The sequence below is a fragment of the Prunus avium genome, chromosome 8, assembly GCF_965620075.1.
Source record: "Prunus avium chromosome 8, drPruAviu1.hap1.1, whole genome shotgun sequence".
Lineage (NCBI taxonomy): Eukaryota > Viridiplantae > Streptophyta > Magnoliopsida > Rosales > Rosaceae > Prunus > Prunus avium.
This window is the reverse complement of record NC_142291.1, coordinates 30,459,440-30,478,483: the sequence shown is the minus strand read 5'-3', so window position 1 is coordinate 30,478,483 and position 19,044 is coordinate 30,459,440. Positions and strand designations below refer to the sequence as shown.

The following is a 19,044-nucleotide window of genomic DNA, read 5'->3' as shown; positions in this document are numbered from 1 at the left end:
AAACAGTAATTACATTTTTATTTATTTTATTAATATGTTGTTTCACTGCAGCAAAAAAAGTGGGCCATGTACATGACACATCATCATTTGTGGTAAAAATACGAAAATAGCCCTGCCACGTCATCCAAATTGACGGAGTTATGAATGGAGATAACAGCATGGGGCAAAGTGAGTCACCAAACCACGGTCAAGCGGGGTAAATGGGTCACTTTAAATTTTAGGGGGCAAAGTGAAATTTGACCAAAATTTCAGGGATGCTACAGTAAATAAGCCTAAATACAATGATGAAACATACACTATTTCACAATGCAACTTTAACCTCAAACCAGCAGGTTATGATACAAGGAAAGAGACATGAAATCTTTAACTACTTCTCTCTTATATCTCCTACTCTGTATCAATCTCCTGCCCAACTTCACTGCTTCCCAAATCCTTTTTCAGGTATTTACAGAAAGAATATTCTCTCTCTCTCTCTCTCTCTCTCTCTGTGTCAAAGGGCTAACTAATTTTGTGGAGGGCTGATGATCAGGGGTTCAATTGGGAATCATGGAAGACGGAAGGAGGATGGTACAACTCTTTAAGGAAGTCCATACCTGAACTAGCTTCTTCTGGAATTACACATGTTTGGCTTCCTCCACCTTCTCAGGGTGCTTCATCTGAAGGTAAAATCTGTTCAAACCAGAATTTTTTTTTTTGAAGTTGCTGAGCTAGAACTTAATTTGGGTGCATTTGAATGGAATGATTTAAGTTTGATAACCCAAAAAAATTAGTCAAAAATAAAATCAAAATCTATAAACATTAGATACGATGTATTTAAATAACTAGATACAATATGTTTGAAATAACTATTTATAAGGGATCATTTGAAATCCATATAATACCACATTACCCTAAAATTTAGTTTGTGGCAATGTTGAAAGCATAGAGTCTTTAGCTATTTTGCAGCAGTTGCATGACTGCCATATGCCAATTCTTCCCTTTCTCCAGGATACTTGCCTGGAAGGCTCTATGATCTCAGTGCATCAAAATATGGAAGCCAAGATGAACTGAAGTCGTTGATAAGCGCATTCCACAATAGTGGGATACAGGCTGTGGCAGATATAGTTATAAACCACAGAACTGCAGAGAAACAAGATGAGAGAGGAATATGGTGCATCTTTGAAGGAGGAACTCCAGATGATCGCCTTGATTGGGGCCCGTCTCTTATTTGCAGCGACGACACACAATATTCTGATGGCAAGGGGAACCCTGACACTGGAGCCGGCTACGATGCTGCTCCTGATATTGACCACAAAAACACAAGAGTGCAGAAAGAGCTCTCGGATTGGATGAATTGGCTAAAGACTGAAATTGGGTTCAGTGGGTGGAGACTTGATTTTGTCAAGGGATATTCTCCAGCAATTACCAAGTTGTATGTGACAAACACAAGTCCAAATTTCGCAGTAGGTGAACTTTGGAATTCCCTTGCTTATGGAAGTGATGGAAAACCCGAGTACAATCAGGATGCCCATCGTCAAGAGCTTGCGGGATGGGTAGAGGGTGCTGGAGGAGATGTTACAGCATTTGATTTTACCACTAAAGGGATACTTCAAGCTGCAGTCCAAGGGGAACTGTGGCGGCTGAAGGACCCGAATGGAAAGGCTCCAGGAATGATTGGTTTGTTGCCAGGAAAGAGTGTAACTTTCATAGACAATCATGATACAGGTTCCACACAAAAAATTTGGCCATTTCCATCAGATAAAGTCATGCAGGGATATACCTATATTCTCACTCACCCGGGAATTCCCTCAATTGTAAGTTTCCAAATTTGAGTTACCTTTTCTCAAGTTAGAAAGTTGGCATCTTCATAAGCCCTCCACTAATGCTCGTTTTGCTGACTATAATATGATATTCTGATTATTGTACTTATTAGAGCAGAAAACTTATGTTACTTGTGGTCCATTCTTAACATTTGTTTACCTGATTATCTTGTACCAGTTTTATGACCACTTCTTTGACTGGGGATTGAAAGAGGAGATTAGTAAACTCATTGCAATCAGATCCCGGAACGGAATCAAACCCGACAGTACCTTGCGTATTCTAGCATCTGATGCAGATCTCTACGTAGCTGCCATAGATGAGAAAATCATAGCAAAGATTGGTTCAAGGTACGACGTTGGGAACCTTGTACCTCCAACCTACCAAATTGCAACTTCTGGAAAGGATTACGCCGTGTGGGAGAAAAAAGCATGAGGTCTTTGTTGGAGAAAGAAACCATTATTGCATTCAAGAAGTTTCAATATGCTATTATGTTGAGTCTTTTCTTATTCTCTGATTTAGTAAGTTCATGTATTAATGAATTGAATAAACTGTCAGCTTCATGAATTAGTGGGTTTGATGAAGAGTCTAAGATATGAGAGTGGGTCTATCGGTTATGATAAGAGAAGTCTTTAAATAGGTCCTTTATCATTGTTATTTTGGAGTGCTGAATTATAATGAAAGAGCCTATTCTTCTAAGAAACTAGTGTCCATTTGTTTTATTTTATTTCTCTTCCTCCTACAGTCTTGTATAACATCTGTGGACTGAAGTAACTAGAAATTGTTGTATTGCAAGTGTCTTTTATGCTTATTTATCAAGGAATAAAGCAAATAGTAGTCCTCTACCGAAAATAAAAATTGGGGTTTCTTTGGAAGATGCAAGAAAGTGAATACAATTTGCATGTGTGGAATTTCTTTGGAAAATTAAACTGCTTAGGATTCTTATCTATGAAGAATCCAATTGAAATGTCATTATTAGAGGTTAACATTAGAGATGCCTAATTTCTTTACCAATACACGTCAATATCTTAGTTGTTAAAAGTAAAAATGGCATCGAGAGCATTTATAAATTTTAAACATATAAAATTAGTTTCTTTGTTTTTATTTTTCGGCCAACATCTTTAATTTAATATATATGTAATTAAGTAATATCATAGTCTTTTTTAATTACTTTAATTAGTAATTATGTTTAGTGAATATTTAAATATTTTACTCATTTCATAAATTACTTAATAAATAGTAATTAATTATTTTGAATTATTTTGTGGACTATGCTTTTTATTTTATTTTTATGCAAAATTAGTTTGAGTAAATCCAAGTTCCACTCCCCTTGGCCCACCTTGCATATAGCATGTGTGGGAAGACTCCCACTTATAAAGAGTAGATACATTCTCTTCTTTTCCAATGCAGGTCTCAAGTTCATGTATTTCAATCAAACGCCAACAAGTAATTGATATTATCAAATCATGTTGTGACTTGAATTTAAGTTTTAAGGCTAAAATCCATTTTTGGAATACTACAATACTTGGGTACCAAAACTAAATTTTTAGGATTTTTATTCAAATATTTAATACTAATTATTCACTAAAGAAATCATAATTAAAACACAATTACTAATGAAAGTATTTAAATAAGGCTAAGATATTATTTAATTACTAAAAGTAACTTTTTTTTATATAAAAAAAAAGGTTAAAAAGAATATTTTAAGAGTATAGCCGCGCGGCCGTTCTCCACAAGTAGAATATTTTAAACGTATAGCCGCGCGGCTTTACTATACAAATAACAGTATAGCCGCGCGGCGTTACTCTAGAAATAGAATAGAATATGTTAGATGTCATAGGAGAATTCTTTGTATATTGAGCATGTCTCGTATCTTTCCTTTTTCTAAGGATACATGCCTGGAAGGCTCTATGATCTCAAAGCATCAAAATATTGATGCCAATATGAATTGAAGTCACTGATAAGTGCCTTACATGACAGTGGGATACAGGACTGATTAAAGTCCCTCTCTTATTTGCAGCGACGACACACAATATTCTGATGGCAAGAGGAACCATGACACTGGAGTTGACTACAATGCTGCTCCTGATACTGACCACAAAAACACAAAAGTTCAGAAAGAGCTTACGGATTGGATGAATTGATTAGACACTGAAATTGGGTTCAGTGGGTGGAGCTCTAGGATAAGGTCATGCAGGGCTATGCCTACATTCTTACTCATCCAGGGATCCCGTCAATTGTAAGTTCTTGGAATTCAATTTACATTTTTTCTCAAGCTAGAAAACTGCATGTTTCTGTTTCATAAGTGCTTGACAAATGCTCTTTTAGCTGACTATAAAATGAGATTCAGGATGTCCTGGAATTCTCATTATGGTATTTACTAGATTCAGGATGTTTGGACAGAAAAGTTCATTTGACTTCAGATAAATTAGGTGAAGATTCAGCATGAACTTGCTTTCCAATACATATAAATATGAAATAATTTGATATCGTTGCCAGATTGAGCATTTTCTCACCGCCTAGTATTTGAGGTCTTTCTGTTTTCCCTAGTGAACCTATTTAGACTTGATGGTTATGGCCCATACTTCAACTTTGTTTTTCTGATTATCTTTGTCACAGTTTTATGACCACTTTTTTGACTGGGGTCTGAAAGAGGAGTTCACTAAACTCACTGCAATCAGATCCAGGAGCGGGATCTAATTTGCCTCACCGACAGTGCCATGCGCATTCTATCAGCTGATGCAGACGTCTATGTAGCTTCCATCGATGAGAAAATCATAGTCAAGATTGGTCCAAGGCTTGACATTGGGAAGCTAGTGCCTCCAGCCTTCAAAATTGCAACTTCTGGAAAGGATTACGCCATGTGGGAGAAAAAGGAATTGGGTATTGTTGATCTCATCTCTGTGGAACTGGAATGAACTAGTTAGAAATTTTTGTAGTGCGGTTGTATTATTTGCCTGAGTCTATATCTGACTAGAACAGTTTAAGGTGTCTATGCGTAGCTGGATTCAGATCATTGCAATGGGGTTCAGATTATACGTCTTGAAGATTCAAATAAGTACTAGCTTTTAGCAACTGAAGCTGTTATCTTGTGTTTAAGCTAATATTGCTCCAAAAGTTAAGGATCTTCAGTGTATGGGGTTTGTTCTGACACTCCATTTTCTACAAAGGAAAACTGGCCTTAAAATGCCAATGAACTTCACAAATTCACTATCTTGAAGAGTATAATTTAACATCCCAAGTCACACATTGATCCCCATGAGCCATTTTGAGATCAAGTTGCAGTCCATCTAATTAACATCTTCCATTTCCTTCAGATCAAGTCATGCAAGGATATGCCTACATCCCGGGAATGGAAATATGGAGACATTTTATGGAATGGAAAGTGTTACATGATAACCCTATATTACAGAGAAATTTTTCTTTGTGACCGTGGTGTTACTAATCCACACAAGTTATAGACGTGTGGTGGGCGATGACAATGCTGAAAAAATTACTCCTATATTATGTTACCGGAAAGAAAAACCCTTCTCTGTTCATTGCAGATTGTGAATGGTGTGCAGAAAATGTGTTAGATGCTTTGATTCCAAGGGGACATGGGATTTGATGGGAAGCGAGTTTTATACACTGATTTCCCAACACCGTTCAGGGACCTAAATGTCTAATCCATAGCCGACAAGGCCACTAACATCAGAGATGCTCTTCAAGTGCGGTCCAGACCCAATTCAGTTGGTCTTTTTAACATGCCAGTAACTTATGAGCAGTACTCTTGCTACCATGTAAAATACCTTTCAGTCCCTGTTATGAATCCGTAAGTTTTTTTTTATTTCTTCTTTCTTTACAAGCAATAGTGTGGGAAGAGGGAGTTGAACACACAACATTTCACTAGTTGAATTATTACTTTTTTTTTTTAAGGCCAAATATCATATGTGTGGTCAGTGGCAGATTCATGAATTTTCTTTTTAGAGCAAGAACTATTAATAGTGAAGATCAATCGACTCTTGAATGTAAAAAGACACATCATATAAACGTATCCATGTACAAATTAGAGGTTGCCCTCCTTGCCCTGCCTTAGTCTTCTTTGAGGCATTTTATCAAATAGCTTAGCCCCATTCAATACAAAATTTCATGAAAATCTAGGACCATAAAGAACATGATCTTCCTTGGACCTTTAGGGGCCGTTTGGTTCATGGGAAAGGAGGCATAGGAATGAGAATTCAATTGCTTTCCCATGTTTGGTAAGTCCGGGAATGGGAAACGGATTCCTGGCACATGGGAAAGTAGGGGGGAAAGTGATGCCCCCCTCTTAACTTGGGTTTTGCTTTCCCTCCTCATGGGAAAGTTTGGGAAAATGTGCCAACATTCAATGCACAATTTTCATGACTATTTTGTCCCTATGAACAATTTATAATTACAACATATCATTAAATGCATTCTTTTTTTATTTGATTTAATATGGGTATAATTGGAAAATTATACAAATTTTGTTTTCCATTCCTACTCAAAACAAACATGGGAAAGGAAACAAAGTGAAATCTCCCGATTACTTTTCCAACATTACCAAACGTGGGAAAGGAATCTTTCATTCCCATTCCTTGGGAAATGACATGGGAATTGATTTCCCCTCAAATCCATTCCGTGAACCAAACGGGGCCTAATGGATTCGTCAGTGTGTGTGTGTGTGACATCGTGCTTTAAATTTAAACCATGTTGTAGCAAAATTATCAATCATACAAAATTGAGTGTAGCCATCTGATTAAATTGCAGCTTTTAGACGGAGGGAAATCTCAATCGTGATTGACATTGATAACGGGGCGCCAAAACAGGTGTACAATTGATAATCATTTTACCACGCGTAATTAAAGAAAACTAGAAAGAAAATGAGCGAGTGTTAATGTGAGAGATTCTTGTGTGCGATCACACACACACACTCAGGAATAGGAGTGGTCCCGCACACAATTTAGTGTAAGGGAAGGAAGTTGGAAGATTCCGCCATAATTTTACAGAACTTTCCTTTTTGAGGCAAATCCAATTCAGCAATGAATGTTTCCAGTTTTGGTGGGGTCTGTCTGTCTGTCTTGTCTTATCCTTTGGGAGTACGAGTGGAGGGAGAGAGATTGACCTCTGGGATGGGAATGAAAAGTTCAGCTGGCGCTTTAAGGCTTTCTTCTAACCGTGTGTTGTGTGAAACGCCGAGACTCTCTTTGATGTTGACAACCGTGTTTCGTTTTTTCATGTTGAAAGTTTCGGGTGTACAGAAAGTTGCTTTTGGTTCATCTCAAGATAAATATAAAAAGTTGCTGAGGTCATCGTATTAACGCAATCCAATAAATCATCAACGACGACTTTTTTTTTATAGAGTTTCTACTATTTCAGGCTTACTCGCAATAACTTTTTTATTTTCCAAAAAAATTGAAATCATTTGTTGTAACTTCAAAAACAACAAAGTTTGCTTTTTATAAATTGATATTGAGCATATGTTTTATTTTATATTAATAAGTTATCTATTAGAATATTATTTTCCTAATATAATTTTAGCTAGAATTTTCATTAGCTAAATTTAGAAATATTCTGGAATCTAGAATTTTTTATGATTTTAGAGTATTTTGGTTTTTTTAATTTAAACCAACTCGTATCGTTGCATTTGTGACAGTTTAATTTATTATCAATCAAATATTTATGAGTTTTACTCAATTTTCTTTGATTTACATTTCATTGTAATTTTTGTATAAAAAATAATCAAGCTATGTTCTATGAAGAAGTTGAAGCAGTGTTCTAAAAAACTTCCGAAGTCTCCATGTTGACTCAAGTACTGTTGAATAAGTTCATCCTCGTAATCTAGCAAGGGACAACATGTCAGGATTTTCATTTGTCTGCGATGATGATGTAATCACTAAGGTATATGTCGGTCTTTAAGCAAAAGGAAACTCCAACCCTGTCCCATAGCGGAACCCGTCTACTTCTCAAGCTGCCACGTGTCCCTATCCTTAGATATCTTAAAGCCCAGGTCACCTTCCGCTGTTAAAACAGCGCGTGTGAGCGTCAGTCCACCGTTAATCCAAGAGACAGTCTGTCAGCTCGGACACTTGTACACTTCCACTTTCCTCCAAAACACAAACACAACTCACAAAATTCCCCACGTGTGTGACCACACTGCGTGTTTAAACGGTGTGACAGCTGTTGTCCACGTCACCTTACCCCTTCGTATATAAACGCCCGCCACTCTCTCTCTCTCCGCTCCAACACAAAAATTGTCAAACACTTTCACACAAAACACAACACTATCTCCACTTCTCTTCTCTGTTCTCTTACAACAACAACAACAACATGCGATCCTCCTACAAGCGACCCAAGCTCAACGACCCCCAGCCCATCCACCCGGCTGAGCCTCCGATGCCGCTGCCGCCTCACCGCCTCACCCAAGACCAAGAGCTCACCGTCATCGTCTCCGCGCTTCGCAACGTCGTCGCTGGCACCGCCACCACCGCCTCCATGGACTTCAATTCCCTCCTCCCCCCACTACAATACGCCGCCACTTCCTACCCGGGCGCAACTGGAAGTAGCTGCTACAGCGACGCCCTATTGACACCGTCCGATTTGGACACCTGCAACGTGTGCAAAATCAAGGGCTGTCTCGGGTGCAATTTTTTCCCGCCACCAGCGCAGGAGGAAAAGGCAAACAATAACAAAAAGGGGCCCAAGAAGAGGGTGAAGAAGAACTACAGGGGAGTGAGGCAGAGGCCTTGGGGTAAATGGGCTGCGGAGATTCGAGACCCGAGACGGGCGGCTCGGGTCTGGCTCGGCACATTCACGACGGCGGAGGAGGCTGCCCGGGCCTACGACAAGGCCGCGATCGAGTTCCGCGGACCCAGAGCAAAGCTCAATTTTCCATTTCCCGACACCACATTGTTGACCCAGGAAACCAATTCAGCACAGCCCGCACAACCCGCACAGCCCTCACAGCCCCAGCAGGTAGTTACAGAGCAAGAGACAAACAACGAATTTTCTCGGGAAATTGAAATGACGGAGATTGGGAAGGAAAAGGAAAAGGAAAAGGAAAAGGAATTCTGGGAAATGATTGGAGAAGACGAAATCCAACACTGGATGAGGATGATGGATTTTGCCACTGATCATTCATCGGATTCTGGAAATGCTCATAGCGCTTGAGCCCAATTTATTTTCAGGCAAATTGCATATTATTTTATTTTTTTTCTAGACAAAATTGTAGGTTTGTACGTGACTAAAACAAGTTCGTTTGTTCTTCATTTAACATTAATGTGATCAATTTTAGAAGAAAATCACATTTTTGTTACGTAATTTGTTTGCAATGTAAAATTGAACACAAATTAGTATTATTTTTAAAGTCTAATTTTGTTTGTGGGATCCACACGTAGCTATCAGCTTTGATCAAATACAGCATGTGCGTTCACAATATTCTGAAAGCCCTACCACGTACTGCCACGTGTACTGGAAGCGAAAACCTTCAGGTGATTTGTGAGAATACAACATGTGCGTGTTTCTTTTCGGGAGTAAAATAATTGGGAACACGAATTTCACGTTTCTTTAATTAGCACGTGGGAATTGGGTTGGGAGTGCACTTAAAAAATTAGTGGATTATCCGAAGGGAAGGAAAATGAAAACATTTTATTTTAGATTTGATTTTAATACTGGAGTCAAATAGATTAAGCGTAATGAACAATGAATGGATATGCTCTAATTAGGCCGGGATGTTGTGGCTAAAACGAGTAGGGTCCTCTAATTTGACAATTTTTAATAAAACATGATTAACATGATTAACACCTGTTAATTAATATCCACCTTAGTTTTAGGATGCAAAACCTTAACGATGAAGAATCATTCACATAATTTAGGAACGTTTGGGAGTGTTTTTGGAGCTGCCAAAAGCTGTTTTAAATTAGTACAAATACTTATGTCTTTTAAAAACGATGTTGGAAAATAATCTAGGAGTCCTTTGTTGGGGTTCAAAAGCACTTGAGGTGGTTTTTCAAGAAACACATAATAGAAGTGTTGCATGGAAGAAACACGGGAAACACTTTGGGTCCCATTAATAATAGTCTAAAGTAAGAGAAGTGAGTGAGGAGAAAATATGAAGGGAATGTGGAGAATAATGAAAAGGGTCATCATTTTCTACAACCACTGACAGTGATTGAATAATCATAGTCAGAGTGATTAACATGAATATTAACTCCTTAACTACTCTCCTAGCAATCATTTCCATACACGTTATTTCCCTGCAAAAAGAAAACCATATCATTTATAGGAAATTTTAGATTCATTCTTAATTAGGATTAGTTTTAATTGAGGTTACCGATCTTAGCTTTTAGCTAAACCCACTATGTGTTTTTGGGTTTAAAATGAAAAACCTTTTTTGAATAGTTACATTGTAACAAGGGTGGTATTTTAAGTCAAAGTGACCTTTTACAGGATTTTTAAAAAAAGGTCAATTGACTTTTGGTGGTTCATTTTTGTATTTGGCAGATGAAATGGTGATGGGTTGTTGGGTTTCCGCACTATTGCATGTCCCTCTGCCATCATAATGCTCGGCTATTAGGTTCAAGTTTTGAGGACCATATTGGGCCACAAGTTCTTTCAACTTTGAATCTTCAGCGTATCTCCAATGGCCTCTGGCAGAACTCTTTGTATGCCCACTAGTACTAGTTCTCCCAGCAGCAGCAAGGCTACCTTCATCAGAGCTCTGGGGTTGGCTGGGTGGGGAAGACAGAGGGTGAGAGTTTATTTGATTTTTTTTAATATTTTGTTTTACTATTGCATTTTAAGGAATGAAATAGTGAGCAAATATAGCAGCTACGAATAATTAAAAGATCATTTGAATTACTCTTTGGCACCCTGCCACCCACATCCAAATTTGACAACTAAATTCCAAATAGTAAAAAAAATTATCTTTTGGGTGCTTTTCTTCAAAATTTACTGAAATTTGCAGCTTTCCAAGCAAACTCACCATGTCACTACCCAGTAGTCTCCCAATGCCACTCAGCTAATAAGAAAATTTACTCTGCTTCTCCAGAACCAAGTGAAGTCATTAAATTTGTTGCTCAGTGTTGTCAGGCCTACGGTATGGCATGTATCTGTGGTCCTTTGCAGCATTCTTCCTGCGCCTTTTCTCGATGAAGGCTTCAAGCTTGCCAGATCCCTGATCATTTTTTAAAAATTACGTTAGTTGCCAAGCCACGATGACTAAGTACTAGTCCCAACAAGGTATCTTGAACATCATGACAAACGAAAATTTATACCTTGAGTTGTTTATACTTTTCCATAAGTCGTTTCTTTCGGATCTCAGCTGCAAATAATTAAGAAAGTTAAAAAAGTACAATTGGGATTCGAATAATCAGATGATAAGATCTTGGGGTTCTCTTGTCAAGGGGTCTAGAATTCCTCGTATAATGAATCTAAAATTGGGAGATCTAAAATATTTTGCTTTTTCTTGCATCTGCCAAGTACTATCCGGAAATATAAGACCATTAAAACAAAACACACATGCACATGCACACACAGATGGAGAGAGAGCAAGAGAGTATTACATTTCTTAAGAAAAAAGGGTTGTTTCCCTTGCTTTGCTGCTTCTCTCTCTTTTTGCTTGTGCTTGGCCAGTATTGCAGCTTCAGTGCGCTTGGCTGACTCAGATTTGAGCTGTTTATCCTGAAAAGACACAACAATGAAGAAAACTGAATAGTGACAGAGCCAGTTTCTCTAATTTTTCTTTCAAGCAAAATAGAGTTAAAAGGAATATATAGCAAGGAAAGATAAATGAGGGAATCTATCAAATATATATTTTTGAAGGCAAGCACTTACGATCCAAGATATGCGTTTCTTTAGTTCTTCAATGACTTCTGGGTCCTTGGATTTCTTCACTTGCTTCAGCAATTCCTGTCATATGCAACACAAAAATCAGAGAAAAATAATAAATATGTAGAGATGAAACTGAAGACATATAACATATTTAAGAAATTTTACCTCTCTCTCGGCAGGAAGCTCGTTTGCAAATAGAAAGTCATATCTCTTCCTGAACCTGTTGAATACAGGTTATCTTTTTTGTTTTCTAAGTAACATAAATTTTGTTGAAGCCAGAAGTAGCAACTCATCTTTCATAAAAAGAGAGAAGCCCAAATAAAGTAATCTATACACACACCACAAATGGGGGGCGAGAGAGAGAGAAGCCTACCCGTCAACATCCAGTGTTCCACATAAAGATTCAAAACGTGGGTCACGTACCACCTGAGCATAGCAAGAAATAAATTCAACCAAAGTACACTGATTGAATTGTTCAAGCTTTACACTAAACGAAGTACATGTAAGCCTTCCACTTTACTCCAATACTCCATTAGTTGTCTTAATAAGATGATTGCCTACGTATGGAAATAACTAGCTCTAATCACAGATTGACTACTCACAACTTTGCTCATCCACTTTCTCACTTTAACATAACTTTGATACAAAAAGACTTCTCTAGGAGAAATGAATCCTAAGAATAAAATCCACATCAAATACTTAAAACCATAATCGTCAATTATTGTCATAGTAAACTATTTAAGTTATCAATATGTTCTCTTGAAGACCTTTGGAACCCAATAGGAAAACAGAAAGGTGTACCACAAATAAGGTTGAATCTTAATTAAGTCATAAAATCACAATGCAGTACATCTTTATATCAAAAGCTCACTTTTTTCGAACCTTGAATGATCTCTCGAAATCTTGTAACAGGCTTCTTGCAACTAACCTCCATTGGCCTTCAAAAGCAAACATACACACATATATTCAGCTCTTCAATTGCATTACGAAAAACCCAACGAAAACCAATGGGAAACAATCTAATGTATGCTCAAATTACCGGTTCTTGTTCGCCCGGCCACCCTTCTTCTCTTCTTTGGGCTTTGGGTGCACTAAATGTGACCCGTTTGAGCGTGCCTTTTGCAGTTCTCCAAATGTCACATCTGCGAGCTCCTGCTCTATCTCCTCCTCCTATTATAAATAAAAAAAAGAATGAAAATCAAATGCAAAAATTGATTCCCCTTCACAACAATAAGAATTATAATTGCAATAAAAAAAAATTACTTCTGATTACTTACATCTTCGGATGAAGACGAAGATTTGGGTTCTTCGAACTTTATTTTGCTTGATGTGGAGATTGTGCTTCGAGGTTTCTTCATTTTAATTATCTGAGTTAAATAGGATTGGGTTTGCCCTAAAAATTGAAATCAAAGCTGATTAATTTCAAGAAAGACAATATACAGAACACAATTAAATCCAAAAACATTCAAAATCAGACACACTAAAACAGATGAGAATATTAGGGCATAAAATGAATCAGTTGGAATTCTGTGTTAATGAAATCTTTTATTTTTGCATGTCTAACAGATGATGAAATTCTGCATACACACTATGAAATTCTGCATAATAGATGATGAAACAGAATACCATAGAAACAAAAGGATATATACAGCCATCCCCACCCCAATATTACCCATATACCTATTATCTAATTAACAACACAGCAGCTTATTAAAAGAAAAAGAAGAAAACCTTAAGCTGCGTAAGAAACCCACCCAACCAAATGAATCTGAGATGGCGATGGCGATGGGTGCGACGGCGATGGCGATGGATGCGACGGCGATGGCTGGTGGGTTCTCTCTCTTCCTTCTTCTTTTTTTGGATGCCGTCTGAATCGCCCAAAAGACCTAGCTAGCCTCTCGACAGAGGCAGGGTCTTTATTCTAAGTTTTAGGATTAACTACACTTTAGTCCCTAGAGATTTAGTGTCAGTATCGAAATGGGCCCAAAAGTTTCAATTCAATCAATTTCATACCCGACATTTCCAAGTATTACCAATTTACACTCACTGTTACATTGACCGTTAAAGTTAGACGTTAAATGCTGACGTGGCAGTCGTGGGACCCACCTCATAACCAAACAGTAGTTAGAAAGAGACCAATATGGAACAAATAATATTAAAAAATTATTTATTTTTAAAGTTAATTAAAATCAATTATTTTATAATTAAAAAAACATAATTAAAAAACCCTTCAAACTCCCCACCCGTCTCCTTCTTCCTTCTTCTCTCCACCCATCAAACCCTAAATCCAAACCCAACATCTCCACCACCATCCTTCTTCCTTCTTCTCTCCACCCATCAAACCCTAAATCCAAACCCAGCATCTCCACCACCCACCCTTCTTCTTCCTCCTCCTTATCTTTCAAAAAAACAACTTAATAAAATGAAATGAATATACCCAGAGCGTTATGCCTGGAAGATTCACGCATCAAGTTGGCACAGAATTGGTCTCCATCGTTCAACGAGTTTTTACTCAAAAATTCCATCATCTCTTCATATGCCTCGGGGTTGTAACTCTGCTCTGGGAATTTACTCTCCACGCAGCCCCGCCCTAGCCCCATCCCCTTTCCCTCCTCCTCTGAAATATCTCCTCCCCTCTTAGTCTCTCTCTCTCTCTCTCTCTCTTCTCTCTCTCTCTCTCTCTCTCTCTCTCTCTCTCTCTCTCTCTCTCTCTCTCTCTCTCTCTCTTACATATGGTTCGATCCAGTTATGCTAATACACCCATATTCCCACCACCAAGCCCCATACCCAGATCTGCAAGTGGCTAGAAATTTCCGGGTGATTGGGAGGTGCGATGGGCAATCGGGAGGGGCAATCAGGAGGTGCGAATTTCCGGGCAATCGAGAGGTCTTTGTCGACCTCGAAAACCCAGGTGGTTGGGTCATCGTCAACCTTGAAAACTAAGTGACGTCGTCGCGAACTCATATGCCGAATCTGCCATACGTCTCCGACGACGCGCAGATCTCCTCCTCAGATCTATTGGCTAGGGCTCTGGTATTGGTTGGGGCTAGGAGGAGAGGATTGAGGGAGAATAAGGTGGTGGGTGGTGGGTGAGGAACGAAGGTGGGGATGTTGGAAGAGAAGGAGGAAGAAGAAGGATGGGTGGTGGAGATGCTGGGTTTGGATTTAGGGTTTGATGGGTGGAGAGAAGAAGGAAGAGGAAGAGGGATGAGTGGTGAAGATCTGGGTTTGGATTTAGGTTTGACAATAGGGTTTTTTAAAATCAATATTATGTATTATTATTATTGATTTTAACAATATTATTGATTTTTTTTAAAATGACATGTATTTACCTAAATCCAAACCCAATAATACATGTATTTACAATCAATATTATGTATTATTGATTTTAACAATAGTTTCATTGATTTTGCCAATCCGACAATATTTTTAAAATCAATATTATTATTATTGTCATTTTAATTATGTTTTTTTATAAAAAATAATAATTGATTTTAAATAACTTTAAAAATAAAGAATTTTTTAATATTATTTGTCCTATATTAGTCTCTTTCTAACTGCTGTTTGGTTATGAGGTGGGTCCCACGACTGCCACGTCAGCATTTAACGTCTGACTTTAACGGTCAATGTAACGGCGGGTGTAAATTGGTAATACTTTGAAATGTCGGGTATGAAATTGATTGAATTGAATCCTTGGGGCCCATTTCGATACTGACACTAAACCTACAGGGACTAAAGTGTAGTTAATTCTAAGTTTTAAGTTCACATTTTAACCCCAAATATTCAATAACTTTCAAAATCACCCCCAAAGTTTCAAAATATTTTCGCTTTTACCCCTTGACTTATCGCGAGTGTATCATGACTGTATCGATGGAGTATCGGAGCCGTATCGTAAAGTCAACAGGCGAGAAAAGTCTACGATATGCCATGTGGCGTATCAGATATGTATCGTTGCCATATCGGATACGGTATCAGATACGAGCATATCCCCAAAAACTGCCGTATCGATGCAACAGAGCTCACACAATCAACTCTAACCCCCCCTTTTTTTTTTCCTTTGTACCTAGCTGCTGTTAGTATTGGGTTATATATATTTGGTTCCTTTTTTGTTATCAAAATGCATTTGATTCACAGGATGGATGATTATATCAAAATGTATTTGTTATCCAAATATGCATTTAATTTGGTTACATGTATTAATTGGTTTTTAGTTTGTTTGGTTTTTTTAAAAGACCTTTCCTATTGAGAGGGGTCATATCATACTAAGGACTTCCATGAGATTTGAACTGAAACAACGAAAACATTTAGTCTTACATCTTGAACCCAGGACTTCCAACAAATTGGATGGAAACTAGAATTTTATTTATATTTATTGTAAATTACTATACACCTTCAATTAATACAATTTATTTGGTATTAAAAAAAATCAATACAATTTATTTGGTGTTTAAAAAAAAAAAATAATACAATTTATTTTCATGTAATTGTACTGGACGAATTTGTTCTACTTAAGGATTCTATTGATGGGTTCTCTACAGAAGGTGCCATCCAATGCAAGGACTCCATCAACTCAGACTTTATCCCCTCTACTGCAGAATTCATGACTATGTTGAGATGCTTGAGATTTGGTAATGGTGAAGGGAAGGCCTCTCTAAAATCTTCTGGAAACATGACACCCTACACAATTAAACACCAAAAAAAAATATTAATAAATATTTGCATAGATTTATTGCTAAAATGAAATTTTTGGATGTGTATAAATACCTCAGCATCATGAATGTACAGTTTCAATTTTTTGGAGCAATCAAAGTGTTCAAGATAGTCTCTCAAAGTAGAAAAATGATTCAATGGCAAGCTGAAGGCGGGCCCTCTGATGTGATCCAAAAGAATGAGTGTTGCATCCGATAAATATTTCAATGGAGCCATGGAAACGTTAGCCATCAAATATCCACTAAAATCAAAAGAATGTAAATTTGGAGTGTTAATTGTTGCCTCGACACTGTTTTGGCACAATGCATATAATATAAGGTGTTGAAGGTGCTGACTGAAGATGTTAATGCATTTCAAGTTGGTGCAATCAAACAATGCCATGCTCTCAAGCAATTCAAAGTCTGAATCAAATTTAAAAGACTCAAGATTCTTGGCTTCAACTTCAATGTGGCGAGAGTAGCAATCGAAAATTTCGAAGGATTTGAGACTCGAACTTGAAATTTTGAGTTTCCAAGTCCAGGAGCCGAGGTCACATAAATTTAAGGACAAATGCTCGATCCAAGGGCAGCCTGAAATTAGGTTGGAAAGTGCCATGCCCTCGAAGTCCACCATTTTGAAGGACATGGATTTTAGAGATGGTAAGCTTATAGGCTGATCAGCATTGTCCTCTATTCTCACACCCTCCAAACTGAGAGTGGTTAAAAGCTTTGCATCAAAAAGGGTTTGCGGCAAGCAGTAGGGTTTGACGGTCGGTACGTTTCCAAGGCTTATATCTAACTCTTTCACGCTTCTCTCAACTGCAGATCTCAACCATGCATCTAGGACTTTCGCATCTCCCTGGTACCTCATTCGGAGCCTGAATTTTCCGTCGTGATTGTATGGATCGCCCTCCTTGAAATCGAACACCAGGATCGAGGACCACGCCTCTGCCCATTGCTTGGAAACAAAGCTAGCCTGGGCTGCAAGTTTTGTGGGAAGGAGTTGGAGGATATGGTAGATAATGAGGCCGGGTAAGTAATTATAAGGTCTTGTTGAGGCCATGGCTTTTGTCTCAACAATATTTTTTTTCCGCAGCCTTGTGTTTGTGTTTGGCTTGTTGTGGCTGCGTGCTTCCCCCTTGTAAACCATTGTGAATGAATGACGATATTGGAGAGAAGAGATAGAGGAGGTCTTATTTGTAAGGCTAGAATCCTTGTAGGAGTAGGAAACCTTTTTTTTTTTGAAAAATAATATCGTAGTAGGAGTCAGAAATTTTTATCAAATTTGAACTCAAATAATATCTTATAGGATTTACTTCCAAGTTTCCGTTTTATTAATTTATTATACAAATGACTCTTTCACGACACATCTGCCTATTTGAAAAGGTCAATGCTTAAACCTCGTACAAAGTTGTTGACAAAACATACCCAAGTCAAACACAACTATCCATTTTTATTTAATTATCCATTTACTATTCCTCGAAATATCAGCAGAATCCCAAGCTATTCTCTACAAATTTCCAGAAAAATCTTATCGAAAAAGGTAAGTTTTGGCGCTTTCTTCCTTGGCAATCAATCATTACCTTCTGCTTATTCCTCTTCGCCACTTTCTTCCTTACTTAGGTCTCTTCTCTCTCCTATTGCTTCTTCCTCTTCTCCATTTTCTTCTTTCTCTGCTCTCTTCTCTCTCTGATTGCGTAATGTTAACACACACCTTCTCTCTCTCTCTCTCTCTCTCTCTCTCTCTCTCTCTCTCTCTCTCTCTCTCTCTCTCTCTCTCTCTCTCTTGATATAAGTTAACAATTTTAATTAATATATGTTCTCCTGTTTGGTTTTTTATTACTTAAAGACTTCTAGTTGGAGCTTAGACTCCTACCTTTCTACCATTACAAACACAATAGCTTTTTCTTATATTCATCAACATTCAAAACTCATGCTCAATCTACCATGGCTACCAAGAGAAAAAATCCCATAGAAAACACAAATACAAGTAAAAAGCTCCAAACCCTAGAGTACTATGAATCAAGGGAAGATGATCATGATCGTGACCGAGACGACATCACAATACCTAGCTTTCCGGACCTTGTTATCGACCAAATCCTCCAACACCTTCCCACTACACTTGCCGTCAGCGTGAGCATATTTTCCAAGCAATGGAAAGGTGTATGGTCTTCGGTCCCCGTATTAGATTTTGACGAGGGCGAGCCCTATGATAACGACGAAAAGCTCGAAAATCTTCGACGGAAGAAGTTCATTAAATTCTTGAGAGGGTGTTTGAAATTTCGTGAGGAAGACAAGTCCTTAGATAAGTTCAGGCTTCGCATGAGATACCGTGGGAAAAGTAGAAACATAGAAAAGTGGTTGAGCTTTGCAATTGAGAGAAGCGTCAAAGTGTTAGAGATCAGTCTTCCAAGAAAACCTAAATTCAAATACTATTGCCTATCCAAGACCATTCTTAATGCAAAATCTGTAACAACCTTAAATTTGGAGAGTTTGAGAATAACTGATGACAGCACTTCTCATCCCATAAGCCTTCCATCTGTGAAAACTTTGTCACTCAAAACTGTGCACTTTGGTCGCCGGGCTTTCTCCAATTTAATTTCACGGTGCCCTTCTATCGAGTGCTTGACACTAACTTCGTGTACTTTTGCCATCTTGAATGGAACAGTTAAAGTTTCGTTTTGCAGTCTTGAATCCTTTTGATAGTGCAATTTGGCTCAGTTTTGGTGGT

At 37.9% G+C, this 19,044-nt stretch overlaps 5 protein-coding genes across 7 annotated transcripts; 3 read left to right on the top strand and 2 right to left on the bottom strand.

The window, feature by feature from the left end:
- Positions 1-281: 281 nt before the first annotated feature.
- On the top strand, positions 282-2,500 carry LOC110771692 (alpha-amylase-like). The gene is made up of 4 exons (XM_021976039.2): positions 282-441; positions 530-662; positions 988-1,793; positions 1,978-2,500. Exons 1-4 carry the CDS (start codon positions 355-357, stop codon positions 2,230-2,232), a joined length of 1,281 nt encoding a protein of 426 aa, XP_021831731.2. The 5' UTR covers positions 282-354; the 3' UTR covers positions 2,233-2,500.
- A 5,521-nt stretch (positions 2,501-8,021) lies between these two features.
- Positions 8,022-9,166, top strand: LOC110772557 (ethylene-responsive transcription factor ERF109-like). Its single transcript, XM_021976994.2, has one exon. It carries the CDS (start codon positions 8,125-8,127, stop codon positions 8,962-8,964), a length of 840 nt encoding a protein of 279 aa, XP_021832686.2. The 5' UTR covers positions 8,022-8,124; the 3' UTR covers positions 8,965-9,166.
- Positions 9,167-10,157: 991 nt separating this feature from the next.
- Positions 10,158-13,532, bottom strand: LOC110772558 (rRNA biogenesis protein rrp36). Of its 3 annotated transcripts, XR_015826217.1 has the most exons (11): positions 13,357-13,525; positions 12,903-13,018; positions 12,665-12,795; positions 12,497-12,563; positions 11,999-12,051; positions 11,791-11,845; positions 11,629-11,703; positions 11,358-11,475; positions 11,070-11,116; positions 10,778-10,969; positions 10,158-10,523 (listed from the first exon to the last, which is right to left on the bottom strand). XR_015826217.1 is itself a non-coding variant. In XM_021976996.2 (10 exons), exons 2-10 carry the CDS (start codon positions 12,981-12,983, stop codon positions 10,859-10,861), a joined length of 738 nt encoding a protein of 245 aa, XP_021832688.2. In that variant the 5' UTR covers positions 12,984-13,018; positions 13,380-13,532; the 3' UTR covers positions 10,629-10,858. The 3 variants fall into 3 exon arrangements, 2 of the variants coding, with proteins under 2 accessions (XP_021832688.2, XP_021832687.2); XM_021976996.2 differs by lacking the exon at positions 10,158-10,523 and having other exon boundaries at positions 10,629-10,969; positions 13,380-13,532; XM_021976995.2 differs by lacking the exon at positions 10,158-10,523 and having other exon boundaries at positions 10,629-10,969.
- Positions 13,533-16,101: 2,569 nt separating this feature from the next.
- LOC110772524 (F-box protein At5g03100-like) lies at positions 16,102-17,376 on the bottom strand. The gene is made up of 2 exons (XM_021976959.2): positions 16,390-17,376; positions 16,102-16,302 (listed from the first exon to the last, which is right to left on the bottom strand). The coding sequence occupies exons 1-2, from the start codon at positions 17,374-17,376 to the stop codon at positions 16,102-16,104; spliced, it is 1,188 nt and encodes a 395-aa protein (XP_021832651.2).
- An 884-nt stretch (positions 17,377-18,260) lies between these two features.
- LOC110772525 (F-box/FBD/LRR-repeat protein At5g22700-like) lies at positions 18,261-19,016 on the top strand. Its single transcript, XM_021976960.2, has one exon. The coding sequence runs from the start codon at positions 18,261-18,263 to the stop codon at positions 19,014-19,016; it is 756 nt and encodes a 251-aa protein (XP_021832652.2).
- The last annotated feature ends 28 nt before the right edge of the window (positions 19,017-19,044 follow it).

Bases quoted from the DNA above. Each gene is read 5' to 3' on its own strand.
- LOC110771692 (XM_021976039.2), top strand. From the start codon at position 355: ATGAAATCTTTAACTACTTCTCTCTTATATCTCCTACTCTGTATCAAT. The intron at 442-529 runs GTATTTACAGAA...GCTGATGATCAG, and splicing joins CTTCCCAAATCCTTTTTCAG to GGGTTCAATTGGGAATCATG. The intron at 1,794-1,977 runs GTAAGTTTCCAA...ATCTTGTACCAG, and splicing joins ACCCGGGAATTCCCTCAATT to TTTTATGACCACTTCTTTGA.
- LOC110772557 (XM_021976994.2), top strand. From the start codon at position 8,125: ATGCGATCCTCCTACAAGCGACCCAAGCTCAACGACCCCCAGCCCATC.
- LOC110772524 (XM_021976959.2), bottom strand. From the start codon at position 17,376: ATGGCCTCAACAAGACCTTATAATTACTTACCCGGCCTCATTATCTAC. The intron at 16,303-16,389 runs GTATTTATACAC...TTAATTGTGTAG, and splicing joins TGTACATTCATGATGCTGAG to GGTGTCATGTTTCCAGAAGA.
- LOC110772558 (XM_021976996.2), bottom strand. From the start codon at position 12,983: ATGAAGAAACCTCGAAGCACAATCTCCACATCAAGCAAAATAAAGTTC. The intron at 11,846-11,998 runs GTAGGCTTCTCT...TGTATTCAACAG, and splicing joins GGAACACTGGATGTTGACGG to GTTCAGGAAGAGATATGACT. The intron at 10,970-11,069 runs GTATAAATTTTC...AAAAATGATCAG, and splicing joins AAAAGTATAAACAACTCAAG to GGATCTGGCAAGCTTGAAGC.
- LOC110772525 (XM_021976960.2), top strand. From the start codon at position 18,261: ATGGCTACCAAGAGAAAAAATCCCATAGAAAACACAAATACAAGTAAA.